Genomic DNA, 27510 nt, shown 5'->3' with positions numbered 1-27510 from the left:
GGTCTCCAGTCCGGAGCCCCCAGCGACGGTCCCCAGTCCGGAGCCCCCAGCGACGGTCCCCAGTCCGGAGCCCCCAGCGACGGTCTCCATTCCAGGCCCCCAGCAACGGTGCCCAGTCCGGGGTCAGCGACGAGGGTCCCCGCACCAGAGGTGCCACCTAAGTGGGGTGAGCCAGTAGTAGAGCGGGGTCTGCGTCCCGCACCTGAGCTGCCACTGCGGCTAGATGCCCAACCAGACCCTCCCCTATATGTTTAGGTTTTGTGGGTACTGTCAAGCCCTGACCTTAGAGATCCTGTTTATGTCTCTATTTTGGTTTGGTCAGGGTGTGAGTTGGGGTGGGTATTCTATATTCTATTATTTGTATTTCTATGCTTTGGCCGGGTAGGGTTCTCAATCAGGGACAGCTGTCTATCGTTGTCTCTCATTGAGAACCATACTTAGATAGCCCTTTTTCCACCTGTCTTTGTGGGAAGTTGACTTTTGTTTATGGCACATAGCCTGTAGCATGGTTTGTTTTGTAGTGTTTATTGTTTTGTTCGGCGCATTTTTCAAATAAAAATAATATGTACGCCCACCACGATGCACCTTGGTCCAGTTCTTTCAACGGCCGTGACACAATGCCTGTTCACCCGGCTACCATCCAGAAGGCGAGGTCAGTATAGGTGCATCAAAGCTGGGCCCGAGAGACTGAAAAACAGCTTCTATATCAAGGCCATCAGACTGTTACACAGCCATCACTAACACAGAGAGGCTGCTGCCTACATACAGACTTGAAATTATTGGTCACTTTAATAAATGGATCACTAGTCACTTTAATAATGCCACTTTAATAAATCGTTTATAAATCTTGCATTACTCATCTCATATGAATATATTGTATTTTATACCATTTATTGCATCTTGCCTATGCCGCTCTGTCATTGCTCATCCATATATTTATATGTATATTTTCTTATTCCATTCCTTTACTTAGATTTGTGTGTATTAGGTAGTTGTTGAGGAATTGTTAGATTACTTGTTAGATATTGCTGCACTGTCAGAATTAGAAGCACAAGCATTTCACTACAGTCGCAGTAACATCTGCTAACCATGTGTATGTGACCAATAATATTTGATTTGATGTTTCATAGATGAGAAAATGTGCAGAACGTTCACCAGAATCCATCTCCTTCCATCGCCCGCCACTGGGCTTCCTCTCAGTACCATATTTGATAGTGAGTGAAAACGCCAAGTGGATGCTTCACATTTATACATCCAGTGAAATATCTGTGTCACTGTTTTAGTTGTGGGGCAGGTGTTCATAATGTTTTGTAAACTCAGGGTTTAAAGTGTGTGACTCTTTCTTTCTTATTACACTTACTGACTGAACAAATACATGTTTCAATTATATCTGACAGCCACAAACACCTGGAAACTAAAGGCTTCTGACATTTGAGGGTTCAATCATGAAATACAATTTACATTTGTCATTTCAGCTTAATTTAGATAATAATGTCCATAAACATCATATCATCCATCATTTTCTCACTTTTCCCTGTTGTGGTCGCCTTGAAGAATCAGAATCTGATTGATGAGGGGGCCTGTTTTTTTGTTATTTTGGCATTAATACGTGTCACATATCAGTTTGCAAGCAATGTAAAAAATATGTATATCATATTTTTAAAGTCGCATACAAACATGGTCTCTTTTTTGGTTTCTTGAGTAAGGCAGCTCCAGTGCTTTCTCTGGTGGTGGGGCCAGCCAGCAGAAAATATGTTGTACTATGATTGGCTCAGTGTTCTGTCACTCATGGGGACACTACGTCACCGCCAAATCTAAGGGTAGAGCTTGAAAATTCTAGCCCCTTGGGTGCTGCCATAGAGTTACATTATAAGTACCCATCCAAGAAGGCTCAAGGTAATTGGCCACAGATAAAATAACGTCAAATCACGTTATATGTACAGTAGCTTTGATTGGACTGATCATGTCAACATCATTCTTTCAAAATCTTAGCTACTGTAGCAGTCATGATCATGAATCAAGTAGACAATCTACTGGCAAATCCTTTTTAATCCTTGTCATATGAAGAGAAATAACAAAGAGAAATTATAGATAAAACATATAGTTGCTCATCGGCCATTGGACATAAACATTACACAACAAGTTGGAAATCTCTAATTCAACAATGAGTGGTTTGGAAGGAATCAGTGACAGTGGCTGACATTAACTGCATGCATTTTCCCATTCCTTTCAACTAGTTTAGTTTGTTCAAACTTCACTAGGCTACTTCCTGGACCAATCAGCAGCTGTTGCTAGTTGGATAATCCTATGTTAAAAGTCTTGTAACCAATCATAAAACATTTCACAAATTGCATATTATAAAGAGAAAGGACAAGAAAAAAGGAAAGTACAGGAGGTGATGATGAGGCTTTATCTGACCTGGCCATTACAGATATAACAAGGTGACCTGGTCAATGATTAACTGACAATACCCCCACTCACACACAAACACAATTATGATACTATACGGACACAGAGGAAACACAAATACATTGATTGTTTAATTACATTGATATTTTATTGTTGTCTCAAAAAGTAACTGTTACACAGCACAAGGAATTTAAGCACAAATAAGTTCCTAATTGTCTAGAATGTATCTTCTCATGATCTAGGCTTAAACAGAAGCAGCACAAGATGCCGGAGGAGCAGCGACATCGTGGGTTTGATCATGCATATTGCTTAAGATGATCTCTTTAGTAGCATTTCTTCAAGCAGTATGTACAGCTGATTGTGTCTAACAACATCTACATCTTTATTGAGCATTAAGCCCAAATACACTCAAATAACACAAATAAATAAGTGTTGCACTATAGTATATTTGAATGACATGAAATCGTATTTATTTCCAAAAGTGCAGTGTTGACGACCATCAAGCGAAAGAAAGAACAAAGGGGTAACGAGACAAACCACACGTTGACATGCAGTGAAGCAAACTGCTGCAAAACTACGGATCACAAGCATTGACATTCACTTAAAAGGTAACAAACCTGTTCATACATACTATTCCAAATAAAGAAACTGTGCAAGCATGGCATTTCAACAAGACACGTTTTTTTTTAAAGAAGGCCTATGATAATGATGTTTGTGGTGTTCACTGAAAGTCCTAGCTGATAATATCATGCAGTGAACTGTCTGAACCATAAAAATCTCAGAAGGGCATTACACTTTCAGATCAAAGTTTGGCAGATGTTTTCAGACCTCAAAAGTAGTCTGATTTCACTACATCTCACAACGTAGTTGAGGTCTGAAAACATCTGACAAACGTTCATGTATCGTGTAAAATGTCCCTTTAATTAACCATTAGAAATTAGTGGTCTTTACCTCGTTCAAAAGAAGTAGAATGGAAAAGTACAAAACATGCACACCTGGAATAATATTCCAGTCACTGTAATATAAATTAGTCACTGTAACAAAAAAAACACAGCAAAATGTCAATTCAGTTTGGAGGCATTGGTGTAAGCTTTAGTCAGTCACTAGACACAGCTCATTCTATGGGGAATAACGCTTGTGATCCCGCTTCCTTCCAAAATCATCGGTTACATTAAATTGTCTTTTCGTTTTAATTGATTATGCCATACAGTGAGTAAAACAACAACACAGGCAGAACTGTTGCAAACAAGATTTTAGCCTACAGTAACAACTAAGGGTGTTTTCACATGGGCCTTTTTAAAATAACTAATCTCAGTCCTCTTTTAAAGTGAAGATAAATAATAGCTAAATAACCCAATTTTCTTTGTGTTCATGCTGCCTTTGCCTTTGAATGAGTACTCAACTCTTTTGCCAGTTCACTTCACCCATTTTGTGGTTCAAGACCTCTTTGCATTCATATTTCTATGTTTAGAAAGGAACCATTCTTTTTCCAACATTCACTCAATTCACTCTGGGTTTTTACAAAGTGCAGGACAAACCATTCCATCAGCGTGTGTTATCGGACAGCTAGATATACCTACTTACATTTTGGTAGCTAATAAATTGCATTTAGTTAAAAGATGAGATATAATTGTAATCAGAAGATACTATTAACATGTAATTACTATTGGTAACAGAATAAATAGCAGACAAATATCTGCAGATTAAATAATGCTGTAATTGAAAATTGTACACCCAATGTAGGCTACTGGTCCTTTCAGAGATATCATTTATTTTGCACTCCGTGTTGTGATTTTCACCTAAAGATGCACTATGCAGAATTCGCTGGTGTACAAAACTACGCAAAAACGAAACTTCAGAACGGGTAGCATAGAAACAGCACTCATCTACAGCTTCGTAGACTTGCTTTCAACGGGAATTCATTTTTAACTCACATTTCTATGTGAATTTGGTCAGGACGCCCAAAAAGTTACATATTGTAGTTTCTTACTGCACGATTGAATAAACAGTTTATGAAGCTCGCTTAGTCTATAGATCACATTTTGCAAACAAATAATCTGAACTAAAAACTCACATATTTTGGAATTTCTGTGCATCCTTGACAATCACTAATCTATATCCAAAAACAGCACAGGTATTTTCAGTGAGTCTGGGGTGTAATCATTAGCCAAACAGTCAACCTAAAACACATTTTTGTATTGGACAAATTCAGGTAGGTTCCTCTCCATTTTCATTCCGTCTACTTCCGTTTAAGAAACGTTTGCAACAGAATCAGTGGAATGAATACGTCCCAGCACATCATCATCTTCTCTCTTTTGTGGTACCAATGCGAGGGGTTATGGCAGAAGAAATGGTGTTGCAGTAGTCTAGTGTGTCGTACGGGAATAATGACAAGTGAACCTGTGGAGCTTTGTGCTCACATTGCCCTAAAAAAGGGAATAGGACCACGAAATTTAAGGGAACCTGAACTCAGACCACCCCTCGAGATTGGTTTTACTTCGGGGGCTCTTTTGAGGGGTCTGAGTTCCTTTGGAGTGTTCACACTGCATGAAAAAAATAAGCAAGCCGCACTGAGTTCACAAAAATTGTCTGAAAGGGACCAAGTATGAAAACACCCAAAGTCATATGTACGTCTCATGGGGGGAATGTAAATAATTGATTTACTAATTCAGTGAACATTTAATGTGTCACATTCAATATATCTAAAAATATTTACAAATAAAACAATCGTGGACATAGTTGAATAAAGATTTACAAATCAAACAATCATGGACATAGCTGAATAACATTCATAAAATAAATGACCATTTCTTCAAACGGCTATTCTGATTCATGTGAATTGTCCACATTAGTCTACATTTTGGCAATGAGAATTATGCTCGTGTGAAGTGTTCTTATCATGCATTTGACCTCAAATGTGATTAAATACAATTGATAAATATTGGACAAATGATTTAGAAAAGAAACGGCCTTGCTGAGATGATGGCTGCGAGTGATTTAATTGGATGAATGAATGTCTGCTATCTCTCTTGATTGGTTTTGACTGTAAATGAATCCAGTCCTATATAGTGCATAGGCCCTTTTTTTCCAGCTCATGTATCATTAAGCAATCTTCTTTTAGTAGCCTACTTTCATTTCCTTCATATACCCCTCCTCAACCGATAGAATGTTCTGTCTGCACATTGCAACACAAAGCCTTGCTGCATCCCCACTTAAATAAGGCAGGCAACATAGGACTAGATAGTAACTCTGACTTCCTTATACAGTACAGTGCAGTACACTACACTACAGAGCCAAATATAGAATAAGTACATAGCTCTTGTACAATTCCCTACATAAGCATAGGAAGCTTATGAAGCCTTTTCAGTTTGTGACTTCTGACAATCTGACAGCACAGCTTAGGCCTACTGTTATTGCCCTGTCTAATGGTAAAGAGGAAGCACTGTCTCCTTAAATGGACTCAAATATTTTTGGTGTCACAGCCGAACATTCATCACAATGAGATGTATTCAAGGGGCTAACGGACTGGAGAAAACAAAGCACTTGTTCCATGATGATTCAGTTAAAGGGATAGTTCACCCAAAGTGCATATTCATTTTGTAATTTGGGTAAACTATTTCTTTAAAAATGCATAATAATAGCAATACATAACCAGCAATGGATGGCTGTTGTACAATCACAAATCATTAAAGCAAGGAATAACAATGAGTCAGTGAATGACTATGTGGTGCAGCCTCATCATGCACCCCTACAATCGCCATGGTCATCTAGTGGTGCTGGTGGTTCTGAAGTCGCTGTGGGGGTTAGAGGCAGGGCGTGGAGGGGAGGGTGTGTGTGAGCATGTGTGTGAGCGCTGGCGGGGTGAGCGGTTGGCAGTGACGTGATGTAGCTGGGAGGACGGAGGACGGAGGGGGGGTTGAGGAAGTTAGAGGTATAGGGTCAGGGGTTAGAAGTCAGGGGGAGTGTATTTACAGGTTGACCAGGTGGAGATCGGAGGCGGCGAAGTGGGGGCACAGCGCCATGTCGGGGTTCTTGAGCTGCCGCAGCACCCGCCGGTGGAACTTGGAACGCACACGGTTGAACTCCATGATGTCACAGGGGTCCTCCTCGATCCAGAACCGATGGAACTCCTGCATTAGGTAACCTATGAGAGGAGAGGGTGGGCCATTAGCCGGACAGAACCACAGTAGCCTGGTCCTAGAACTGTTTGTGCTATCTTGCCAATTCCTATGGTCATAGTTGGCTATACAGCACAAACAGATCTGGGACAAGCGGCTGGGATCACAGAGGAGGACCAGAAGAAAACGGAAAACCTGTAGGTTAGCAGGTAAGGGTGGGACAACAGTATAACGTTTTCATACAGTACTACAATAACTGTACCAAAATGGAAAAAAAACATTTGTTTTGGGTTATCATACTTCAGGGAAAGATACTACTATGATATTACGATAAAACAATATTTCAGGGAAACATACTGTAGGAATTCTAACAGCATTTTCTGTCTGACAAGTTGAAGGCATGCTGATTGATATTAGTGTGAAGCATGACTGAAAGTGTATAAGTGTGCCGTTCGGTTCTCAAGTTATATCAGTATCAATATAGCGTCACACGTGCTAGCAGATTTAACACAAAGACTGCATCTGAAATCAAATCAAATCAAATCAAAATCAAATCAAATTTTATTTGTCACATACACATGGTTAGCAGATGTTAATGCGTGTGTAGCGAAATGCTTGTGCTTCTAGTTCCGACAATGCAGTAATAACGAGCAAGTAATCTAACTAACAATTCCAAAAAAAACTACTGTCATACACAGTGTAAGGGATAAAGAATATGTACATAAGGATATATGAATGAGTGATGGTACAGAGCAGCATAGGCAAGATACAGTAGATGATATCGAGTACGGTATATACATATGAGATAAGTATGTAAACCAAGTGGCATAGTTAAAGTGGCTAGTGATACATGTATTACATAAGGATGCAGTCGATGATATAGAGTACAGTATCAACGTATGCATATGAGATGAACAATGTAGGGTAAGCAACATTATATAAGGTAGCATTGTTTAAAGTGGCTAGTGATATATTTACATCATTTCCCATCGATTCCCATGATTAAAGTGGCTGGAGTAGAGTCAGTGTCATTGACAGTGTGTTGGCAGTAGCCACTCAATGTTAGTGGTGGCTGTTTAACAGTCTGATGGCCTTGAGATAGAAGCTGTTTTTCAGTCTCTCGGTCCCAGCTTTGATGCACCTGTACTGACCTCGCCTTCTGGATGGCAGCGGGGTGAACAGGCAGTGGCTTGGTTGATGTCCTTGATGATCTTTATGGCCTTCCTGTAGCATCGGGTGGTGTAGGTGTCCTGGAGGGAAGGTAGTTTGCCCCGGTGATGCGTTGTGCAGACCTCACTACCCTCTGAGAGCCTTACGGTTGAGGGCGGTGCAGTTGCCATACCAGGCGGTGATACAGCCCACCAGGATGCTCTCGATTGTGCATCTGTAGAAGTTTGTGAGTGCTTTTGGTGACAAGCCGATTTCTTCAGCCTCCTGAGGTTGAAGAGGCGCTGCTGCGCCTTCCTCACGATGCTGTCTGTGTGAGTGGACCAATTCAGTTTGTCTGTGATGTGTATGCCGAGGAACTTAAAACTTGCTACCCTCTCCACTACTGTTCCATCGATGTGGATGGGGGGTGTTCCCTCTGCTGTTTCCTGAAGTCCACAATCATCTCCTTAGTTTTGTTGACGTTGAGTGTGAGGTTATTTTCCTGACACCACACTCCGAGGGCCCTCACCTCCTCCCTGTAGGCCGTCTCGTCGTTGTTGGTAATCAAGCCTACCACTGTTGTGTCGTCCGCAAACTTGATGATTGAGTTGGAGGCGTGCATGGCCACGCAGTCGTGGGTGAACAGGGAGTACAGGAGAGGGCTCAGAACGCACCCTTGTGGGGCCCCAGTGTTGAGGATCAGCGGGGAGGAGATGTTGTTGCCTACCCTCACCACCTGGGGCGGCCCGTCAGGAAGTCCAGTACCCAGTTGCACAGGGCGGGGTCGAGACCCAGGGTCTCGAGCTTGATGACGAGCTTGGAGGGTACTATGGTGTTGAATGCCGAGCTGTAGTCGATGAACAGCATTCTCACATAGGTATTCCTCTTGTCCAGATGGGTTAGGGCAGTGTGCAGTGTGGTTGAGATTGCATCGTCTGTGGACCTATTTGGGCGGTAAGCAAATTGGAGTGGGTCAAGGGTGTCAGGTAGGGTGGAGGAGATATGGTCCTTGACTAGTCTCTCAAAGCACTTCATGATGACGGATGTGAGTGCTACGGGCGGTAGTCGTTTAGCTCAGTTACCTTAGCTTTCTTGGGAACAGGAACAATGGTGGCCCTCTTGAAGCATGTGGGAACAGCAGACTGGTATAGGGATTGATTGAATATGTCCGTAAACACACCGGCCAGCTGGTCTGCGCATGCTCTGAGGGCGCGGCTGGGGATGCCGTCTGGGCCTGCAGCCTTGCGAGGGTTAACACGTTTAAATGTCTTACTCACTTCGGCTGCAGTGAAGGAGAGACCGCATGTTTCCGTTGCAGGCCGTGTCAGTGGCACTGTATTGTCCTCAAAGCGGGCAAAAAAGTTATTTAGTCTGCCTGGGAGCAAGACATCCTGGTCCGTGACTGGGCTGGGTTTCTTCCTGTAGTCCGTGATTGACTGTAGACCCTGCCACATACCTCTTGTGTCTGAGCCGTTGAATTGAGATTCTACTTTGTCTCTGTACTGGCGCTTAGCTTGTTTGATAGCCTTGCGGAGGAATAGCTGCACTGTTTGTATTCAGCCATGTTACCAGACACCTTGCCCTGATTAAAAGCAGTGGTTCGTGCCTTCAGTTTCACACGAATGCTGCCATCAATCCCACGGTTTCTGGTTAGGGAATGTTTTAATCATTGCTATGGGAACTGACATCTTCAACGCACGTTCTAATGAACTCGCACACCGTATCAGCGTATTCGTCAATGTTGTTGTCTGACGCAATACGAAACATCTCCCAGTCCACGTGATGGAAGCAGTCTTGGAGTGTGGAGTCAGCTTGGTCGGACCAGCGTTGGACAGACCTCAGCGTGGGAGCTTCTTGTTTTAGTTTCTGTCTGTAGGCAGGGATCAACAAAATGGAGTCGTGGTCAGCTTTTCCGAAAGGGGGCGGGGCAGGGCCTTATATGCGTCGCGGAAGTTAGAGTAACAATGATCCAGGGTCTTTCCACCCCTGGTTGCGCAATCGATATGCTGATAAAATTTAGGGAGTCTTGTTTTCAGATTAGCCTTGTTAAAATCCCCAGCTACAATGAATGCAGCCTCCGGATAAATCGTTTCCAGTTTGCAGAGAGTTAAATAAAGTTCGTTCAGAGCCATCGATGTGTCTGCTTGGGGGGATATATACGGCTGTGATTATAATCGAAGAGAATTCTCTTGGTAGATAATGCGGTCTACATTTGATTGTGAGGAATTCTAAATCAGGTGAACAGAAGGATTTGAGTTCCTGTATGTTTCTTTCATCACACCATGTCACGTTGGCCATAAGACATACGCCCCCGCCCCTCTTCTTACCAGAAAGATGTTTGTTTCTGTCGGCGCGATGCGTGGAGAAACCCGCTGGCTGCACCGCTTCGGATTGCGTCTCTCCAGTTAGCCATGTTTCCGTGAAGCAGAGGACGTTACAGTCTCTGATGTCCCTCTGGAATGCTACCCTTGCTCGGATTTCATCAACCTTGTTGTCAAGAGACTGGACATTGGCAAGAAGAATGCTAGGGAGTGGTGCACGATGTGCCCGTCTCCGGAGTCTGACCAGAAGACCGCTTCGTTTCCCTCTTTTTCTGAGTCGTTTTTTTTTTTTTTTTGGTCGCTGCATGTGATCCACTCGGTTACACTGGTTGTAAGGCAGAACACAGGATCCGCGTCGCGAAAAACATATTCTTGGTCGTACTGATGGTGAGTTGACGCTGATCTTATATTCAGTAGTTCTTGTCGGCTGTATGTAAAGAAACCTAAGATGACCTGGGGTACTAGTGTAAGAAATAACACGTAAAAAAAAAAACAAAAAACTGCATAGTTTCCTAGGAACGCGACGAGGCGGCCATCTCTGTCGGCGCCGGAAGTACATGGCACCCTATTGGACTCTTGGCAAATGTCTTACACTATATAGGGAATATGTTGCCATTTAGTAGTACAATACATATGGAATAGAGTACCATTTGGTAGTACAATACATATGGAATAGAGTACCATTTGGTAGTACAATACATATGGAATAGAGTACCATTTGGTAGTACAATACATATGGAATAGAGTACCATTTGGTAGTACAATACATATGGAATAGAGTACCATTTGGTAGTACAATACATATGGAATCGAGTACCATTTGGTAGTATAATACATATGGAATAGAGTACCATTTGGTAGTACAATACATATGGAATAGGGTGCCATTATGGGCACAGTGGTTCCCACTCACAGAAGGTCTGCTGGAAGTGGCTGAGGCTGGGCATCTCCGGGGCTACGTTGTACAGGTGGGTCTTCAGGGCTCCGCTCACCAGCAGAGAGTAGGCCAGATCCGTGATGTTGATGCCCACGATGGCAAAGGAGTATCTGAAACAATCAGTTTTAAACATATCTCATTTTATCTGAAGCTGGAACGAAGGCAATCTTTGTAGCTGTACACAAGCCTCTGTGCTGCCCCCTGTGGTTGTTCCTTCTACATGACTTAATAAGTAGGCAGTAGGCACTAGTGGATATGGACTAGAATGGAATATATTTACAGTCTTATGCTTGTAATGTAGCTTAATGATCTCACAGGTTTTGATTGGGTGAAAATCATGTTTGGCCCTGTTGAGATTTGAAATCCACAACGTGGACTTATTGCAGTGCAACTTATTGTGGACTTATTGCAGTACCTATTGCAGTGCAAGTATGAGAAGTGATTTTGCCAAGGTTTGACTGAGACAATTGAACTAAAGGAATAGGTGTGTACAAGAGCTGAATCTAAACAAATCCTGGCACAGACACACACATTTCACCTCTGAAAACACACACACACATTTCACCCTCTGAAAACACACACACATTTCACCTCTGAAAACACACACACACATTTCACCCTCTGAAAACACACACACACACACAGCCTGAATATAGATGTCACCGCCGGACTTTCAGTGCTGAAACAGCCCCTCTGCCAGAGCCAAATCTCCCTAGAGCTACAGTAACCCTCCGCCCCATGCCCAGATCTCCCTAGAGCTACAGTAACCCTCCACCCCATGCCCAGATCTCCCTAGAGCTACAGTAACCCTCCACCTCATGCCCAAATCTCCCTAGAGCTACAGTAACCCTCCACCCCATGCCTAGATCTCCCATAATCCTTTATGACACTGCCAAGCCTATGGTATGATGAGGACACATGGACATCAAAGGATTCTTCTTGATATTCTCTCCTGTGCCATCTCCTCTGTGCGTGCGTGTTTTAGGGATTTGAGACTCACCCAATTGCTTTATCAAAGTTCTTCTGTTCCCATTCTGCTTTGCTCATTTTGCTGTGGAGGACACAAGCGTGAGTGTGAGTGTGCATCTAGAGCTCTGACATTGCAGTGTTTTCTGACTACTGAAGTAGCCTGGTCCCAGATCTGTTTGTGCTGTCTTGCCAACTCCTATGGTCATTGTCAGACAGCACAAACAGAACTGCAACCAGTCTACTTCAGAGGTACCTCAGAAACGTACAAAGACCTCAGCTAGTGAAACAAAATGAGTAGTGCAAAGAAAGTGCCATGATGCAGTTTCATATGACAATATCAATGACAATTTAGATTCTATAACTCATCGCAATTAATGAATGGAATGCGTAACCATAACAAGTACATATAGAGATAATTCTAAAACGTTGCAAATCAATTGGTCAGTATGAAAGTGAAATGATGAAGTAGTACCTTGCCTCTTTGGGAATGCTCCTACACACGTGAGAGACAGGGATGGAGAGAATGGAGGTGGAGAAAGAAAGAAAGTGAGTGTGCCCAGTGAGATGTAGACCAAAGCAAATGTGCCAAATGACAGAAATTAAAACGCTAGTCACAACTGCAGTCATCCAAGTCCGTACTATAAATTGCAGCTATAGACTGACACAGCCACAATGTAGCCTAACCAGTGTGGAAAACATAGTGTTGGGTTCATTAGGGCACACTGGAAAATAGTCTTAAATTGTACACAACGGAAAGCAAAAATGTGTGTTTCTTATTGGGCAAGTTCAGGTAGTTCCTTCCTGTTCAGTCCTTTTTTTGTTGTTAGGTGCTTAATGAACATGACCCACGAGAAACTCAAAACATCAGAGAGGTCTGAAGGGAAATAGAATTCAAGACTACTGATAGGGATTCCCCTTTTTATAAGATTTCCTCCAATGGGGTTTCAATAGTGGGACTCTGTTAGGTTGAGAGTTAGTGTGACTCCAGCGCTTAAATTAATCATACAGGTCGAGTTCCCGGCAAACTACATTGCAGACGTTGCATTGCATCAACCAATGGTTAAGTGCCACTTCATCGACAGCACAGTCGGGCATCTGATTGCTATATCATATGATGTGGCTAGATAATATGTTCAACACCTATCCAGGTGTTGTGGATCTGAAAGGCGTCTCCAATGTAGTCAGCCTGGAACGCGGGATTAGATGGTGAGCTGACAAATAAGCACGATAGGTACAAATCATCCAAAATATCTAGCAGTCATTGGTTCGACCCTAGACAGGTCATTCTTCATAGCATGTTGTAAAGGGTTGAGATAAATCAAGAGCCAATCTCTACGCTATAGGTCAGGGGGCGGGTGAAGGAGGGGTAAAGGGGAGGGAACCACCTGTGTTTCGGCTGCAAGGAGTCATGAAGCACCTGGAGAGCGGTGGCCTTGTCATGCTCAGCAAAATATCTATGGTAGAGGAAGTTAAAACACAGGGGAAACATAAATTAGGATTGTCCAGGATTGTCTCTATGTCCCTTGACATTGTTATTGGATGTATAATCAGTACTGTACTACTGTCTGGTCCTTGTCTGCAGAGGAAAACATTTGTACAGTACAGTGACTCATATTACACACACACACACGACACTGTCACACACACAGAGACACTCACAGAAGATTGTGTAGGCCCAGTAGACCCATGCCCCTGAAGTCAGTCTTGGGGTCATTGCCTTGGAAACCGATCTCACACCACTGCTTGGAGATCCGCCCAGTGAGTGGTGAATCAGGACGCAGTGTCTTCCACAGCTACAACAGAACAAACACAGACATTAATCAGGGAGAGACTACTTACTGCTATCAGTAAATAAAGCCAGATCCCGTATTCATAAAGTGTCTCAGAGTAGCAGTGCTAGGAACAGGTCCCCCCCCTGTCAATATATTGTTATTCATTATGATTTAAAGGCCAAACTGATCCTGGATCAGCAATCCTACTCTGAAACAGTTTATGAATATGGGCCCTGATATTCAAAACCTAGCCCTTTCAAACATAGCAAATAACAATTTATATCAGCAATTCAGTCACCTTACATTCTGAGCAGGGGATCAAATGATTTACTGTATCTAACCCACACAAAGTAACTGCCCCACTCTAGCTCCCAAACTATAGAAAGCACAGAAATTCTACCTGTCTAGCTACTTCATGTCAATTCCAGTAAGCACAGATGTCAGCAGCACAAGTCAGTATATCAACACATACATTAAATAGTGGTATTTATTGTAGCACTTCATAATGCATTATAATAACATTACATCTTACCTTCATCAGCATCTCCTCATGGTCGGGGTTCTCACAGTCGTATGGCTCCCTGCGTAGCTTCTCCACCTCCGACACCAGGCTACGGTAGCCGACGATCTGGAACAGACTGGCCTGGAGGGAGATGCCTAGCCTGGGGAGAGACACAGCCATGCAAGGATCAGCCTGGAGGTGACGTACTACTAAAGGTTTGTGTTCAATAGACACCAAACGGAAGAGAATGAAAGGGGGAGTGGAGAGAAGCTGGTCTAGTCTTTTCCTATACAAAATGCTCAAACAATAAGCAATGGTGTACCCTAATGAACTCAACCCAGTGCTTCTCTTATGGCTTAGCCTGGATGAGCCTTGAGGTCTGTGAGAGCATGCTCTTTTTGGAGGCTCCTTTTGTAAGTACTGTAGAGCCAGGATTCAATCCAAGGTGCATTGTAGCGCAGGGTACTATAACCATCTCTTAAAGGTAATTTGCGTTTGAGCCGACTTGCAAGGTTTACCAAAAATGCAATCTCTGAAGAACTTTGTGGAAAATACCTTTAAAAAGGGATTGTCAGCTGTATAGTAACCAGTGCTATAGGTGCCTTGGAATGAATCCCGGCCCACTGTAGGTGTTCCAATCCTGGTCAGTTGTCTGACTAGAGTACAAATCAATTGTATTCTAGTTAGGTCGGGCACGTTATGAACCTTAAAAGACCGCTTGGTGACTCTCAGTACTTCATTATAGTGATTAAATCTGCCTATGCAAATGATGCACAGTGATCAACAGATTCAGTGCTGAACATGATCTTACTGTGGGTTAGTGTCAGGGTTGACCTTCTTCAGGGTCATGATGTCATCGATGGTCTTCTCCACTCGGTCTGGGTGAGCACTGAGGGCAGACTGGCACAGCTGGAGAGGGAAGAGAAAGATGAGGAGAAAGAGGAGGAGGAGTAGGAGGAAGAATAGGAGGCAGGAGGAGGAAGAATAGGAGGCAGGAGGAGGTAGAAAGGGGGCATGGGGAGAAGGAGGACAAATAGAGAGCAGGAGGTGAAGGAATAGGGGGTATGAAGAGAAGGAGGAATAGGGGGCAGGAGGAGGAATAGGGGGCAGGAGGAGGATGAGGAATAGGGGGCAGGAAGAGGAGGAGGATGAGGAGAAAGAGGAGGAATAGGGGGCAGGATGAGGAGGAGGAGGAATAGCGGGCAGGAAGAGGAGGAAAGCACAAAGCATCATCATAGTTGTGTATAAATGTGTATAAGTTATGAAATACCATATTACCCATCAAATGTACACCACTCACCTCATTCTTTGAGTACCTGAGGGAAGACTCTGAATGGGAAAAACAAGTTAAAAAAGAAATGCTAACAAACCTACACTATTTCAAACTCCCAGTTCCCACCCACCACTTTTTATCATTCTCATAGCTTACATATCTCTCACACAGAATCAGAATTGAAGAACAGATTAAATTACATGTTGACAAATTAAACAATTATTCAAAGACAATAAGTAGGCCTACCGATCTTAAGGGTCCTTCGGGCCCCTGGCTTGTTGTTGTGGCATATCCGTTGCAGTTCGCACCTCCCCGTGACCTTCCTGATCACAAACTTCAGGCCTCGCCACAGACATTTACAGTACAGGAACACAAAGAACTGTGTCACCACCCTACAGGAGGTGAGAGAGAGAGTATATTCTCTCCTATCAAAAGGACAACATCAGGGGTATTGGACACAGAATGAGACAACTTCTCTACATTCCTTTTGTGACCGACCCAGGTCTTCTGCGTACCCCATCAAGACTGTGGTAGCAGACTGAGCTAAAGTCTAGGAATTAGCTTGGGGAACTAATTCAAGTCTTCAGGTCACAGTCAAAGTCACTCATCCTCAGTTAGACTAAGACACACTGATTTAATCTAGGACAGAAGTACAGTGATCTGCCATAATGTTCTGTACCTTGTACAGTGTATGCTTATAATGGGCACCATTGTTAAGCGTTTATGCTCAGGGAAGAGAATACCTGCTCAGCCGCACAATTTTTTTATACTTGAATCCCAAAGCCTGCCACATCTCTTCATTTGTGTTGTTGTTCAATGTACCCATCAAATTGATGACTGATCTGTCCAAAAGCTGCCCTGGCAGGAAACAGACCTAAACTATCTCCCTCTCCCTCTTTAACACGTGAATAACTATTTGCTGTTTGTTTAAAATTACATTATTCTCTATTCTCTTCTCTCTCCTCCCCCTCTCCCTCTCTCTCCTTCAAGCTCAATATTTAGGTCTGAGGGGAGCCACCGCCCCCATCCTGATAAGAGAGTGTAGTTCCAGATGCCCAACTGGGACAGAGGGAGAAGCATGACGTGGGTCGGGCACACAGCAGCCTCCTAATGTAGGCTGTACTAGCACCGTGTGTGTGTGAGGGGGGGGGGTAGAGTGTGAGAATGTGAATTTCTGTTGTAGGGAACATCTACAGTTCAAGTCGGAAGTTTACATACACCTTAGCCAAATACTTTTAAACTCAGTTTTTCACAATTCCTGACATTTAATCCGAGTAAATATTCCCTGTCTTAGGTCAGTTAGGATCACCACTTTATTTTAAGAATGTGAAATGTCAGAAAAATGGTAAAGAGAATTATTAATTTCAGCTTTTATTTCTTTCATCACATTCCCAGTAGTTCAAAAGTTTACATACACTCAATTAGTATTTGGTAGCAATGCCTTTAAATTGTTTAACTTGGGTCAAATGTTCCGGGTAGCCTTCCACAAGATTCCCACAATAAGTTGGGTGATCAAGTGCATCAAACCCTCCTGCAGCAAAGCACCCCCACAACATGATGCTGCCACCCCCGTGCTTCACAGTTGGGATGGTGTTCTTTGGCTTGCAAGCCTCCCCCTTTTTCCTCCAAACATAACGATGGCCATTATGGCCAAACAGTTCTATTTTTGTTTCATCAGACCAGAGAACATTTCTCCAAAAAGTACGATCTTTGTCACAATGTGCAGTTGCAAACCGTAGTCTGGCTTTTTTATGGCGGTTTTGGAGCAGTGGCTTCTTCCTTGCTGAGCGGCCTTTCAGGTTATGTCGATATAGGACTTGTTTTACTGTGGATATAGATACTTTTGTACCTGTTTCCTCCAGCATCTTCACAAGGTCTTTTGCTGTTGTTCTGGGATTGATTTGCACTTTTCACACCAAAGTACGTTCATCTCTACGAGACAGAGGGCGGCTCCTTTCTGGGCGGTATGACGGCTGCGTGGTCCCATGGTGTTTATACTTGCTTACTATTGTTTGTACAGATGTACAATTTCTCTCAAGGATGAACCAGACTTGTGGAGGTCTACCATTATTTTCTGAGGTCTTGGCTGATTTCTTTTGATATTCACATGATGTCAAGCAAAGAGGCACTGAGTTTGAAGGTAGGCCTTGAAACACATCCACAGGTACACCTCCAGTTGACTCAAATGATGTCAATTAGCTTATCAGAAGCTTCTAAAGCCATGACATCATTTTATGGAATTTTGCAAGATGTTTAAAGGCATAGTCAACTTAGTGTATGTAAACTTCTGACCAACTGGAATTGTGATACAGTGAATTATAAGTGAAATAATCTGTAAACAATTGTTGTAAAGATGACTTGTGTCATGCACAAAGTAGATATCCTAACCGACTTGCCAAAACTATAGTTTGTTAACAAGAAATTGGTGGTGTTTAAAAAACAAGTTTTAATGACTCCAACCTAAGTGTATGTAAACTCCTAACTTCAACTGTATTTGTTTATTTGGATCCCCTTTAGCTCTTGCAGAAGCAGCAGCTACTCTTCCTGCACTGTAAACCCCAAAGCATTTTTAACTCAAATACTTATAGTAAGTTGAACTCAATGTCAATGAAAAGTCATTTTTACTTAAAATGTGTATGTGGAATTGACTGAAAACTAAATGAGAAGTCACATCAACAAAAACAAATTATGTTTCAACTCATTAACTTTCTACCCAGCATGCTCTACTGCAGGTCCATTTCTGGGAAATGTTTGTAATATGTGTTTTTGCATGTACAATGAGTGAGTGATTGATTAATCTTATGCTACACAAAGATAAATAACATACATTTTCCTAAACTAATCCAAACATTTAGTTAGATTTTTTTGCACCATTACTGAAATGGTTGTTCCATTTAAAATGGCTCATGTAGTATCAAAATCCTGTCAGTCCTTATGCAGGTTGTGGGTGAATAACAATTCCAACTGTTGAATAGCCTAACTCTTACAGGATTCCAATAGGAATTACACATCACTTTGCAAACTGGCCTAATGTGATTTACAGGCAGGGTTGCAAATCCTTGTAAATTTCCCAGGTTTTCTAGAAATCTTGGTTGGAGGTTTCCTGGAAATCTTCCAACCAGGATAGTTTTTTAATCTGTGAATTTGGGGAAATTACTGGAATTTTGCAACACTACTTGCAGGCCCGATGTGGCCTGTAAACCATCAGTTTCAGACCATTGTATTAGGGTAAAGCTTCCTCAAAATAAGGCCTAATGAGATATGTAATGTATTGTCAGCACAGGAGGCTGCTGAGGGGAGGACGGCTCATGATAAATGGCCAGAACCATGAGAATATATGACCTGGATACCATGTATATTTGATACCATTCCACTGATTCCGCTCCAGTCATTACCACGAGCCCATTCTCCCCAATTAAGGTGCCACCAACCTCCTGTGATTGTCATAAAGAGTTTAATTATAATGACAATCTTCACCTAGGAACTCACTTGGTGAAGGCCACAGCATTGAAATACAGTCATGGGTGGTAACTGTACATTTCACTCAAAAATGCAAAGTATACTGGGAAATGATTTTGGAGGCGTGGCTTAGTGGAGCCATTACTCAAAATGTTCAAGCTGATACAACTCAAATCTGGACCCCCTACAGCACGTGTCAAACTCATTCCACGGAGGGCCAAGTGTCTGCGGGTTTTCGATCCTCCCATGTACTTGAGTATTAATTGAAAGAAAAAAACAAAAACCCGCAGACACTAGGCCCTCCATGGAATGAGTTTGACACCTCTGAGATAGTCACTGTGACCCTATAGGGCAGGGGTGTCAAACTCATTCCATGGAAGGCACTGCCTGCTGGTTTTTGTTTTTTCCTTTTAATTAAAGCCTAGACAACCAGATGAGGGGAGTTCCTTACTAATTAGTTACCTTAATTCAGCAATCAAGTACAAGGGAGGAGCGGAAAAACTCACAGATACTCGGCCCTACGTGGAATGAGATTGATACATGTGCTCTGTTGGTTTAAGTAATGACTACAAAATCACTTTAAGTAACTGTTCTCAGATATATTAAGTGTATCTATCTATCTATCTATCTATCTATCTATCTATCTATCTATCTATCTATCTATCTATCTATCTATCTATCTAATCTATCTAGATAACTATCTATCTATCTATCTATCTATCTATCTATCTATCTATCTATCTATCTATCTATCTATCTATCTATCTATCTATCTATCTATCTATCTATCTATCTATCTATCTATCTATCTATCTATCTATCTATCTATCTATCTATCTATCTATCTAGGGGAACCTGTTTGGAGGTGATGAGTTGGAGTGAGAACTGTGGTTCATGGCCCGTACTCAACTGAGTACCTGCCAATTCGGAGAGCTTGGAAGCTATAAGGCTCAATCTGCATTTTTGTCAAAATGTAGTTATTGACATAGCCTTGTTCTGTTCAATGTTCAGCAAGTGGCAACACATGTGAACACCACTAGTGCTTTGAAATGTGTTCGAAATGTGATAATAACCTAATATTAGGGACGTCAAACATTCAGGCTACTGCACTGACACCATGGAGGCTCTAGTCTAGAGCGCCTGGTTAAATTGTGTTTGAGAGCATTTTATAACTGTCTAAATGGTTAAATTAGTGAGAAATAGATATTGTTGCAATGTGAGTGGGCAACATATACTATCGTCTTAAATTGATATGTTTAATTATTTTTCCATATGAAATTATTGGATATTTCCCTAATTTCCCTAATGTGGACAGTTTGTGCTATTACCTTACACAAGCTTGCATTTCTACCCCATAAAATTGAGTGGAATTACACATCCTTTTTACCTTAGATTGGTAATGTTAGTATAAATGTTTATAGTCATCACAATGACAAGATTGACTGCTTAAAACATCAATATCTTAATGAAATGGGTTAATGGAATGACACCAAAAATTTGAGGTGGTCTCTCTATAAAAGTCGTTGGCTACACACCAATACACAGATTTGACAGTCAAATTGAAATAGCTGCTAAACGTTCTCACTGTTGATATCCTATGCCACACTGTAATTCATTTGAAATAGGATCAGTTTGGGCCAGAAGGTTACTGACCACCACGGATGAGCTCACTCAACTTGCCTGTCTCATTACACCACGGTCAGAGCCGGCTGCAGACAATGATTTGGTAGGGGGAAATCAGATTTTCAACATTTATCATTTTAAAATGTATGCAACGATTTTCCACCAACAGGTTTCTTTCTGTGAGAATGCACCACACACAACCAATAAGGTTGAGTACCTTATGATAAGCTGTAGACCACACTATCTACCAAGAAAGTTCTCATCTATATTATTCGTAGCCGTCTATTTACCACCACAGACCGATGCTGGCACTAAGACCGCACTCAACCAACTCTATAAGGCCATAAGCAAACAAGTGGCGCTTCTAGTGGCCGGGGACTTTAATGCAGGCAAACTTAAATCAGTTTTACCACATTTTTACCAGCATGTCACATGTGCAACCAGAGGAGAAAAAAAATTCAAAAGGAAACCCAGACGCGAGCTTCCCAGAGCCTACCAGACAAGCTAAATGCCCTTTATGCTCGCTTCGAGGCAAGCAACACACGAGAGCACCAGCTGTTCTGGATGACTGTGTTTTAACGCTCTCGGTAGCCGATGTGAGCAAGACCTTTAAACAGGTCAAAATTCACAAAGTCGCGAGGCCAGACGGATTACCAGGAAATGTACTCAAAGCATGCACGGACCAACCGGTAACTGTCTTCACTGACATTTTCAACCTCTCCCTGACCAAGTCTAATACCCACATGTTTCAAGCAGACCACCATAGTCCCTGTGCCCAAGGAACCTAAGTTAACCTGCCTAAATAAGTACCGCCCTGTAGCACTCACATTGTTAGCCATGAAGTGGTTTGAAAGGCTGGTCATGGCTCACATCAACAGCATCCTCCCGGACACCATAGACCCACTCAAATTCGCATACCGCCCCAACAGATCCAGAGATGACGCAATCTCAATCGCACTCCACACTGTTCTTTCCCACCTGGACAAAAGGAACACCTATGTAAGAATGTGCCCGTGAAGTGCCCACGAAGCTCATTACTAAGCTAAAGACCCTGGGACTAAACACCTTCCTCTGAAACTGGATCCTGGACATCCTGAAGGTGGTAAGGGTAGGCAACAACACGTCTGCCACGCTGATCCTCAACATTGGGGCCCCTCAGAGGTGTGTACTTAGTCCACTCCTGTACTCCCTGTTCACCCACAACTGCGTGGCCAAACACGACTCCAACACCATCATTAAGTTTGCTGACGACACAACAGTGGTAGGCCTGATCATCGACAATGATGAGAGCCTATAGGGAGGAGGTCAGAGAACTGACAGTGAGGTGCCAGGACAACAATCTCTCCCTCAATGTGAGCAAGACAAAGGAGCTGATCGTGGACGATAGGAAAAGGAGGGCAGAACAGGCCCCCATTAACATCGACGGGACTGTAGTGGAGCGGGTCGAGAGTTTCAAGTTCCTTTGTGTCCACATCACCAACGAACTATCATGGTCCAAATACACCAAAACAGTCGCGAAGAGGGCACGACAAAACCTATTCCCCCTCAGGAGACTGAAAATATTTGGCATGGGTCCCCAGATCCTCAAAAAGTTCTACAGCTGCACCATTGAGAGTATTCTGACCGGTTGCATCACCGCCTGGTATGGCAACTGCTTGGCATCTGGCCGTAAGGCGCTACAGGGGGCAGTGTGTACGGCCCTCTGGACCTATATAATAGGCGTGTCAGAGGAAGGCCCATAAAATTGTCAGAGACTCCAGTCACCCAAGTCATAGACTGTTTTCTCTGCTACCGCATGGCAAGCGGTACCGGAGCGTCAAGTCTAGGACCAAAAAGCTCCTTAACAGCTTCTAAGCTTTTACCCCCAAGCCACAAGACTGCTGAACAATTAATCAAATGGCCACTGGACTATTTACATTGACACCCCCCCTCCATTTGTTTTACACTGCTGCTACTCGCTGTTTATTATCTATGCATAGTCACTCTACACCTACCTACATGTACAAATTACCTCAACTAACCTGTACCCCCACACACTGTATATAACCTCGTTATTGGTATTTTATTGTTACCTTTTTATTATTTTTACTTTAGTTTAATTAGTAAATATTTTCTTAACTCTTCTTGAACTGCACTGTTGGTTAAGGGCTTGTAAATAAGCATTTCACGGTAAGGTCTACACTTGTTGTATTCGGCGCATGTGACAATTAAAGTTTGATAAGAAATGCATAACTGCATATTCCGATTACCGACTTTGAGCGTTTCATCATGGTTTGCGTTTTCAACACCAATCAAATAAGAGTTTGTCAATCTCGACAAATAGAAAATACATCCCTCCCTGCTAAGTATCTAAAGCGTGGAATCTCAGAATGCCATTAAACTTTTTGTTGTTTTGAAACAGTCTGTTTGCAATCATCGATTGGCAGGTGCGCAGTTTGGATGCAGGACGCAGGTAGCCGACAGGAGAATTTTGAAGTAGCCTAATAAGATTTTTTTTTAATGTGAATGGTTGTGTTTATGCTACAAAAATAAGGTAATACAATTTAAAAGTTAAATGACAAATATTTAGGATATAATTGAAGCATTAGGATCTAGGTCAAGGAATAGCCTCTTGGATCGGAAAGGAGGCAGAACGTGCGTTAAGCTTTTTTGAATACCAGGGTCTGCTGGGAGCATAGGCCTTTGCGGCTACAATATATAGGACGACTTGGGAGAATGATGATTGGCAACGGACAGAGCATCAGTATCAGAAAAAACATTTCTGACAGTCCTGTTCTGTGCCTTTCTAGAATGTATAATATGTAGAAAGTAAACCCACAACTGAACCTAATGGAAAGAAACATTCAAATAACAGGGCTTTTATGCCATTATTCAAATTACATTTTCACTGCAGTTGACCTTTTGGTTAATGGCCCAATGCTCTTAACTGCTAGGCTACCTGCAACCCTCATCATGGCTCATATTACAGTCACAGGGACCAGGGTTTGCGTCCCAGTACCCCCTAAACCACTACTGTGCCTTTGGAAAGTATTCAAACCCCTTGACTCTCTCCACATTTTGTTACGTTACAGCCTAACTCTAAAATTGATTAAATTAAGAAAATCCTTAGCAATCTACAAATAGTTTTTGTCATTATGGGGTGCAATAAAAATAAATAAAAAATACATCAATACATTTACATAGGTATTCAAACCCTTCGCTATTTCAGTTTTACATTTTTAAGAATTTAGCAAAACTGTATAAATCTGTTTTTGCTTTGTCATTACGGGGTATTGTGTTTAGAATGATGAAGGGAAAAAATGATTTAATCAATTTTAGAATAAGCCTGTAACCTAACAAAATGTGGAAAAGTCAAGGGGTCTGAATACTTTCCGAAGGCACTGTATATTGGTGTCAGGTGTTGAAGAGCAACATTAGTCACAGTACATTTGTGTTAGGCTAGCAGTGTTTTTGTCAGGTTTCTGTACTGTGATGGCAGAGTATACTAAACAAATGTGCACCCGATTGCTACAAATCATCATATCATTCGGCCAGGTAGGCCTACTTTGCAGTCTACATTTAAGGTAAACGGAATCTCTTTCCCCCATAAATCTGTCCCAATTTAGCTACTCCATGCTGTCCTACTTTAGCTACTCCATGCTGTCCTACTTTAGCTACTCCATGCTGTCCTACTTTAGCTAGCTATGGTTAGTAAAGCGGGGCAACTAAAAAAAACGACAGAATTACAAAATGTAAACATAATATTGGCATTTTTGTATTTTGATGCACCAGTATAAGTATACACATTTACATCACAATTTGGCACAGTGCATTATTTATGACAGTAGTATAACCTTAAAATCAACACAAAAAAAGCTACATCACTAATCTGTACTGTGTGCTTTGCAGGGTGTGGTTTCTCTGCAAGAACTTAGTAACAATAGTTTTGATTTTCTCTTGTCAGAAATAGACAAGTCAGGATTAAGCTGTCCCAGTTTATATGATGTCCCACTCTTTCTGAATTCACCCTATTCATGAAAATGTCTTGTCAACAGGAAGCAGCAACAGCATCATTTTCAACTTAAGTTTAAGCAATATAATTAATCTCCAATTGTATTGTACTTAATCAGGTAAAAACTGCAGAATGGGTCCAAAAACGTGCTGTGATTGATTTATGTTGATGTACCAGAAATCACCAACAGGGGTTTGCCCTGCCTACTAATATGAAGCAGATGATAGTATGAAAGGATACACAGTAGCCATGTAGACTAACACATGTCCACTGAGTGTATTGATCACAGACTACACATCCCGGGGGACCGTTTTCTCTCCCCACTGCCTGAGAACGAGACTGGCATGCTAAGTAGGCCAAGCACACGCAGGGTGAGCGCATTCAAACATTAGCCAACTCCATTAGCCGATGGAGCAGCACCAAGCACTGCCATGGGACACGGGAATAGGCGGAGAGCACTTGTGCTTGCAAACACTCACATAGTAACTAAGTCATTGGTAGGCCTACACTACGCACAATAACTACCCTAACCGAGCGTCGTCACTGAAAAGATCGTAAAAGCGCAAAGGCACGAGAATAAAGGCCTAGTTGCCTGCAAAAACCCTCCGTTCTCTATTCTCCTACACCTGACCGATTGGCGGAGCTGTCCTTTCAGCACCTCACACACAAGGGCACAGTTTGTCACATAAAATCGGGCCTATCTAAACAATACGGTGTAAATTAAATTCGGGTTGTCAAGCTTCTTGATAACTAGCTTCTTATTCATTCGCATTTGACCGTGGAAAAACAACATGCATTTAAGGCCACTGGGAGGACTTCGTTTACCATTTAAGGCTATATAAACAAAATGTCACTCCACATGAGTGAAAAGAAAGCATTCAACATTTTAGGCTTCGCCTATGTGAGTTGACAGTATAGTCAAGGTCTCATTACAAGAAGTTCTGACCATTCATTAAAAACATATTTATTAGGCCAGGCCTACAGCAAAGTATCCCTTGCAGAAAGAGCATGTATTTGCCTACCTCAAAAAATGCTTCATTTTTATGGTTTTGCCGAGTTCCTTATCGTTTCTTTAGAAATGACACACGGGCAATGGCCGATGTATTCCTGTATAAAAAAGAAACAGGTGGGAAGGGAAAAACATAATTTTACATGATTGATTCAAGCACACAGAAACAAAGATAGCCCTAAAACCTGTTAATGTCTGGTGAATGGCGCGTTTTATGTGGTCGGCAGTTTCCATGGTGCTGCTGTGCTGTCGGATTATAGGCTATATGCTACATTGCTGTGAGCAAGTAACAATATAGCCTAGCCTACCATTTCTTCGGGTAAGGCTACCTGCAATATGATGAAATTAACATTCTTAATCTCATTATAAGGTAAATGCATCACACAGTTGTGTGGTTTGGTGCAGCCTGTTTCTCGAAGCTAATAATTGGCACCCAAATCACACCATGCATAATCCGAGCTCTCGAATAACACAATGAAATCAATCGTGCGTCCCAAAATGGAACATGCACATATTTACCAATATATCAATAAATTGCACTCACAGGAAAGAAGAAATGAGAGGAGCCTTAAAAAGACGCAATAGATTGCCGCCGGTGGTGGCCTCGCGTTTGTGTGGTTGTCGTCTTCACTCCGTAGCAGGTAACTGTTCTTCCTCCATGATGACAGCGTCACTGAGTGGATGGGGAGACGGAGCGGCAGAACTGCATCGCAATGCAGGGTTGTGGCCGCCGCGAGGTGGAGTAAAGAGCGTCAGCCCTGCCCAAGCCTCGCGCTTCAGACAGACACCTTCGTAAAAACAAAACGGGTCACCGACTCATCAGACCCAAAGAGATGTCCACCTAAATTATATAATTTTATCAGATTGTCATATGTGTTTTGTGTCGCTTAGGCCAGCTAGCCTACTTGGTAAATGCGGTGCGTCTGACTACAAAATAGCTTAGGGAGCAGGAATCGCAGTCTGTCAGGGTCAGGTTATGTCTGTCCATTTCGACTGTCAACCGTAAAAACAACTCTATATTTGTGACACTATAATAAGATCAAATGGGCTATTAAGCCTATATACGTATTGGATGCGCGAGCACGAACCTCAAGGTTTTAAATTATGTGTTCTAATGAGCTATCAATATTATCTAGTTGTGTGATTTACAGGCCCCGCGATCTGTTATTTCTGTACGTCCAACAGTGCATCGTCTTATAGGGCTAGGCTATTGATCTGTTTCTTGTATTGTCTCAAGACAGACCTGGCAACTTGTCTAACATGATGCAGGGTCTTTCTCTAATTATAGCCTATCATTAATTCTGATTTGGTTTCTAGGATAACTGTCTCCATACACTGGAAATATTAGTTGTGCATGGTTTTTTGACAACCATAATAATAACCAAGACTAAGAATCAAGATGTTAATGAAATAATATGTATAGCCATAATGCAGCAATTGGTTTGCACTTTGCAGCATTGCCCTTTCAATGCTATCTGTTCGTCTGAATATGGGACATTACATTGACAAACTGACAGTCAAAGAGGGATATAGCACAATAATGACAACACAACATCCACATAGAAAATAAGAGCCATGATGAGGTAACCAGAAATACAAGAGAATAACTGACTTTATTATCATCAATAGGCTATTTAACCCATGTGTAGTCTTAACATTCTGTATACTCCCTTTGTCCTAAGGGTAAAAAATGACCTGTCTTCACTAAACCCCAAAAATAAAGCAGCTTAATTGAATTTTAAACCCCCAATCTATTTTGTGTTTAGAAACAACCGGTCATTCATCATAAACTTTGTGAATATCTGGGTTTTCCCTCTTCACAATGCAGAAAGACTGCATTTAATCAGTGGACACCACTCGTTTTTATTACAACACACCTATCATAATTGTTTTCTTTACTAAAAGAGGTTTATTGTTATTTTTATTATTGCTAAAGGTACTAGGTGTAAACATGATTTTTTTTAGCAAGAGATAGCAC

General features: G+C 42.1%; 1 protein-coding gene across 2 annotated transcripts in view; it reads right to left on the bottom strand.

The window, feature by feature from the left end:
* Positions 1-2531: 2531 nt before the first annotated feature.
* elmod1 (ELMO/CED-12 domain containing 1) overlaps positions 2532-27510 on the bottom strand; it is a 36729-nt gene continuing 11750 nt past the window's right edge. For both annotated transcript variants that reach the window (XM_042309592.1, XM_024393668.2), the window contains 12 exons: positions 26077-26320; positions 25546-25630; positions 15697-15842; positions 15478-15506; positions 14989-15086; positions 14208-14337; positions 13563-13696; positions 13289-13357; positions 12376-12396; positions 11935-11985; positions 10911-11044; positions 2532-6553 (listed from right to left, as the gene is read on the bottom strand). In XM_042309592.1, the coding sequence (XP_042165526.1) occupies positions 6378-6553; positions 10911-11044; positions 11935-11985; positions 12376-12396; positions 13289-13357; positions 13563-13696; positions 14208-14337; positions 14989-15086; positions 15478-15506; positions 15697-15842; positions 25546-25562 (1005 nt within the window). In that variant the 5' untranslated portion in view covers positions 25563-25630; positions 26077-26320 and the 3' untranslated portion in view covers positions 2532-6377. The remainder of the gene's footprint in view (positions 6554-10910; positions 11045-11934; positions 11986-12375; positions 12397-13288; positions 13358-13562; positions 13697-14207; positions 14338-14988; positions 15087-15477; positions 15507-15696; positions 15843-25545; positions 25631-26076; positions 26321-27510) is intronic.

The sequence above is a fragment of the Oncorhynchus tshawytscha genome, linkage group LG30, assembly GCF_018296145.1.
Source record: "Oncorhynchus tshawytscha isolate Ot180627B linkage group LG30, Otsh_v2.0, whole genome shotgun sequence".
NCBI lineage: Eukaryota > Metazoa > Chordata > Actinopteri > Salmoniformes > Salmonidae > Oncorhynchus > Oncorhynchus tshawytscha.
Note: the sequence above shows the minus strand (reverse complement) of the source record. Positions and strands in the feature narration are given on the sequence as shown.